This window comes from Naegleria fowleri, assembly GCF_008403515.1.
Source record: "Naegleria fowleri strain ATCC 30894 chromosome Unknown tig26, whole genome shotgun sequence".
NCBI lineage: Eukaryota > Heterolobosea > Eutetramitea > Acrasida > Naegleriidae > Naegleria > Naegleria fowleri.
Window position 1 is genome coordinate 18,356 of NW_025407958.1, and position 4,933 is coordinate 23,288.

General features: G+C 36.3%; 5 protein-coding genes across 5 annotated transcripts in view; all 5 read left to right on the top strand.

Annotated features, from left to right (window-relative positions):
- The window catches only part of FDP41_001465 (uncharacterized protein), a gene marked incomplete at both ends in the record, with an annotated part of 3,450 nt that extends 2,628 nt beyond the window's left edge, over positions 1-822 (top strand). Inside the window, one exon of the mRNA XM_044704552.1 lies at positions 64-822. Within this exon, the coding sequence (XP_044564200.1) occupies positions 64-822 (759 nt within the window). The remainder of the gene's footprint in view (positions 1-63) is intronic.
- Positions 823-977: 155 nt separating this feature from the next.
- Positions 978-1,568, top strand: FDP41_001466 (uncharacterized protein; the record flags this gene model as incomplete). The annotated part of the gene is made up of 1 exon (XM_044704553.1): positions 978-1,568. The coding sequence occupies one exon, from the start codon at positions 978-980 to the stop codon at positions 1,566-1,568; it is 591 nt and encodes a 196-aa protein (XP_044564201.1).
- A 457-nt stretch (positions 1,569-2,025) lies between these two features.
- On the top strand, positions 2,026-2,629 carry FDP41_001467 (uncharacterized protein; the record flags this gene model as incomplete). The annotated part of the gene is made up of 2 exons (XM_044704554.1): positions 2,026-2,353; positions 2,481-2,629. 2 exons carry the CDS (start codon positions 2,026-2,028, stop codon positions 2,627-2,629), a joined length of 477 nt encoding a protein of 158 aa, XP_044564202.1.
- Positions 2,630-2,746: 117 nt separating this feature from the next.
- FDP41_001468 (uncharacterized protein) lies at positions 2,747-3,883 on the top strand (the record flags this gene model as incomplete). Its single annotated transcript, XM_044704555.1, has 1 exon — positions 2,747-3,883. One exon carries the CDS (start codon positions 2,747-2,749, stop codon positions 3,881-3,883), a length of 1,137 nt encoding a protein of 378 aa, XP_044564203.1.
- A 268-nt stretch (positions 3,884-4,151) lies between these two features.
- Positions 4,152-4,871, top strand: FDP41_001469 (uncharacterized protein; the record flags this gene model as incomplete). The annotated part of the gene is made up of 1 exon (XM_044704556.1): positions 4,152-4,871. The coding sequence occupies one exon, from the start codon at positions 4,152-4,154 to the stop codon at positions 4,869-4,871; it is 720 nt and encodes a 239-aa protein (XP_044564204.1).
- Positions 4,872-4,933: the final 62 nt, after the last annotated feature.

A 4,933-nucleotide genomic window follows, 5' to 3' on the forward strand; every position in this document is an offset into this window, starting at 1 on the left:
CAACCAATATCACATCATCGAGTGAATCTCACATTGTAAATACTTTAAAAAAACCATGAAAAGAAGAAGCAACAAAAATCTGAAGCCGAAACACTTAATGAATCCATGCAAGCAGAAAATAGAGTTCGACTCTTGAAAGAAGTTGATGATTTGTTCACATCATCGATCGTGGCACTCAACAAGGTACTTGAAGCTAAACCATTCCACATGGTTGCAATGGCCATTCTAGGTGAAGTTTACTTCTTCTGGGCAAGAGCCAAGTTCGGAAAAGAGTCAGACAAGCACATCCAAAATGCAATTGAAATTTGGAGTCGTTTACTGACCTACTCTCAATACACAGGTCAATATAACTTGTCGTTGGATCACATCTCAAAAATGATTTCCTTCGCCTTAGAAATTAGAAAAGGAATTATTATTTGTGATGGAATGGCATTGAAACAAGGAAAATTACGCAAAAGTTGGACCGAACGATACTTCCTGTTAACGATTGAACATTTTGGTTATTACGAAATTAAATCCAACAAGAGCTTGAAAAAGAAAAAGATGAAAAATACTGTGCCTACCGATGAAATTGAATATGTGAAACAAAATCTTGAAGAAAAGTTCACCAGTAACAAAGACTATCCATTTTGCTTGGAAGTGGTTTGCAAGAAACGAGTTTTCTATATTTGTTACAGTTCACAAAAAGAATTAGATCGATGGGATGCAGCATTTGAATATGTCATTCTCATGAATCAAATTATGAAACCCTCAACCACCACAACATTGACCATTACGTCAAATTCATCGACCCATGTATCCCTCACAAAACCTTCCAAATAAAGAAATGTGGGAATTTTTCACATCCAAAATTGAATGGGATTATTATTGCAATTATTATTTAAAGGATTATAATGCGGTGGATTACAACCACTCAAAAAGCAAATGAGCGAATAAATCAGCCTTTGCTAACTCGAGGCAGATATTATCGTAAAAAAATGCAAAGAGTCCAACAACAACTGTCAGTTGCCATTCTGTGTCTGTTCTTGTTTGTTTCCTTTGTCCATTCTCTCACAGTCACAGGCCTTTACTGTCCTTTGAGAGATTGCAAAGATCGTGCCTGTCCATTCACTGGCTTTGTCATTGACAAACGTGGATGTCCCACTTGCAGATGTCGTGATCCAAGAGAGCATGCACTTCGTTTGACTGGAACCTTGATGAAGAAGATTCATTCTCAGTTGGAACAACAAAATTATCAATTCAGAAAACCAAACTTTGGTAACTGTCCAAAACATGCATGCATGAGGTTCTGTCCACATGGACACGAAACCGACCTCAATGGATGTCGAAAATGTTCTTGTTTGAAAGGTCCTTTATCTTTGACAGAAACATCCAAAACTTCTGACGTCGTGGCCAAACCTCCAATCAAAGATTCAAAGGAACAGTTATTGCAAGAATGCAAGAAAAAGTGTACAATTGGAAGAGCCTATGTACTGCCCAATGGAAAATGTGGATGCGTGCCACTCAATCGCATCCGTCCTGTGTCCACGTTGTCATCGCTATTGTCCAAGTGGTTACAAGGAAGGTAAATTGACGGGTCAACAACGTGGCTGTTCCTCTTGTGAATGCAAGGATCCGATCGAGCAAGAAATGAATTTAACAACGCAACATTTAGTTCCTGCTTCTCGATATCCCTCTTTCAAGTGTCCTTTGATGACATGTGACACTTCTCATTGTAAATTTGGAGTGAGAAAGTTTAATGGATGTAAGACTTGTGCTTGTGCAGAAGCTCCCAAATTCACACCTCAAGTAATTATGCCTTCACAACAACAAGAGAAGACTCTTTCAGATCTTGATTTGGAGGAAATGTTTGAGGAATAAACAGTGTCAAAATGATTTCCTTGAAGTGATATTTTAATCACAATTCTGAAAGGGATGATGGTTTTTGAAAGAGTGAGTTTTTTTGTCAATTTCACTACTTTCGTGTTTTTTCAAAAGAGAGGTGGAAAATATTTTTTGAATTTTTTTTTTCAATTTTAAAAAAAAATGCCCGAAAAGGAAGAACAATCATTTCCTTCCGTAACATCATCATCATCGGAGTGTTCATCTAGGAAGGATGATGATGCACCGATAACAACATCTGCCATTTCATTAACATCAAATCCATACAACGGATCAAAATTATTCCGATACGTGATGGATTATTTGAATGAAGTAAAAACCAAGCCTAAAGATTTGGTGTTGGAATGTGAGGAGGTGTCTATGCAAGTACTCGATAATGAAAATGGATTTAAATATGTGATGAGAAAGATGGATGGAAAAGAAGAGTTAGAGGAAGCTTTTTTTATTGAATATTTGGAAAAGTATTGTCATGGTAAGATTTGCTTTAATTTCAAATTTCATTTTGCTTTTATCATACTACGATACTTAAATTATTTGTTAATATTTTTATCATTACTAAAAACAATACTACTCATTGGTCATAATTATTGCTGAAAAAGAGTATCATCGATTCTTATTTGATCAAGAACAGTCGTCGTCGTCAGATAGTAGTAATGACGCAGAAATTTCTCCAACAACCATTCAACATGTCATCGAAATGCAGTCTTCGACTACCCTCATTGAAGATGTCACTGAGGAAATGAATTAGAGAAGTGAATTCACTTCGAGTGCTCAAGGTTCCATAAATAGAACTACCAAAAATCGAACAATCGAATATTTAAGTATTTTTTTGAGAATTCACGATCAATCAAAACAGTTAAAAAAAATGCAAGGAACACTTTCTGTACGTGATCGTTGTGGTGAGCCTGCTCTTTGCAGCAATTTACCCAATCGTGATCATGTCGCCACCTCATCTCATCCACGTGATCAAGCGAATTACAACTTGAACGATGCCATAATCGTTTCTATTCTTGAACGAGACAGATATTTATATGATGAGTACTATTACTATTGCCATGCACGTGCTAACGCACCAGAAGAATACTATTATAGACCCCTCCGTAGAAAGCACAACGCAGATCAACATCCTCTTTATGTCTTGGATATAATTTCTATCATATGGAGCTACATTCCTGAACAGTATTGGTTGCCCTCTCTTGTGAATTTAATGTTAAGCTGCAAGAGTATTGCCAGAGCATGTTTATCAAAAGAGGCCATAGCAAGTCTATGGATGCGATCACCAGGATTTCATGTGAATTCAGAGGGTTTGATGACATTCATGTTGCGAGACTTGTTGGAAATTTGTAAAATGTATCGAAACGATTGTGCGACTATATTCAAAAAAAAATTGACCATCTCTCGTATTTTGAAACTGTGTACCAAGGGGCTTAGTTTAACTGAGAAATTCGAAAACGTGACACTCCACAAAATGTTTATTTCTCAGAAATCTCTGATTGAGCTGCTTGGAATGCAAAGTAGAATCAAGTTCTTGTCATTCGAGGGTTGTAAAACCTTACAAGACGTTGAGAAACCAGTAGTTTTGAAAACACAACATTTAACTGGACTTTCCTTTCTAAATTCTGAGATTTTCTTTCCCAACTCTACAACGTTTCCCAAAACACTCCAGTCATTAGAATTTTTTAATACATTGTCTGAGAGCGATCAGGGGATTACAAACAAAATTTGGTCGCAATTGAAAACCTTGAAATTATGGTCTGATACTGATTTTCTTCATAAATGCAGTTTTCAACGGGTGCCTCTGACACATCTCATCGTTCCTGGACTGCAATGTAATATCCCTGACTGCGTTGTTGGTTTAACATTGGTTTCATTAACATATCGTCAACTCCACAAAAAAGCTGATTCAATTAAGCAGAATATGTCTCCATTCAAGCAACTTAAGAGCTTAGAAATTCGAAAATTGAAAATTTCTCGAAACATCCCTTTTGACCAAGTTGTTTGAGCTTCTTTTTGTAGTGTTTCCAAACCTTAAATATCTCACTCTTCCAGAATCCATCATATACAATACGAAGGCAAATCTTGAACAGAAAAAAAGTAACGATGATGAAGAAGAAAATGATGTAATTGAAACCTACAACAATACTTTAAACAGTACAACTTTCACCCCATTTAAAAACCCCTTTGCCTCAGACTCATTGGTACAAGTCAAAATATTACACAGCTCTAATGCTTGGAAATTCTTTTTAGAATGTTTATTGTATGAGATTCAAATGGAGTATCCTTCCCTCAATCTCCACACGGCCCTGGAATTGGTGACAGATGAGAAAGACGTACATCCTGTCACTCTAATCTCCAGAGCGGGTTGGGACATTCCGAAGAGTTGGCTCAATAAGCGTACAGAAGAATTCTTTAACATGATTCATCGTTGGTATCAAGTATACAATGACTATCCAAGAGTAAGACGTAAAATTGATTCCATGAGACAAACACTTATCACCTTGTGCTCATTTACAAACCCAGTTCCGAGCCAATCTATTGCTGATTTGAATGATAGTGCATGGGAGTTTCAGGGAATTAGTTTATTCTTAAATCAAGTATTAGATCTTCGAAAAAAACAATTAGCTATTTTTGCAGAATATGTTCCTCTGGAAACGTGTGAACCTGCAATGAAAATGCAAAATTTGTTGCAAGAAATTTCTAATGAATTCGAAAAAGATATTTGCATTGCAATGCTGTACAATGTTGCAGATTCTAAAATGGGAACCTACATCCATGAGTTGGCAGTTTTGGTGAAACAGTTGGAATATTTCTTGATCGAGAAAGATGTGAGCACCACTGTATTGAGACCAAATGAATGGTATTCTGAAGATATTGTTGAAGTGTACGACATTAAGGACGAAGACTTTATTGAAATTGATGTTGGAGACGATGACAAATTGTCAAACGAACTTGATGAAGAGATGTTGGACAATGAAGAGTTGGAGGATTAAAATTTTCTCATAGAATTCTTTTTATTTACAAAACATTATGTTGAGATTAGAGAACTGCTTTC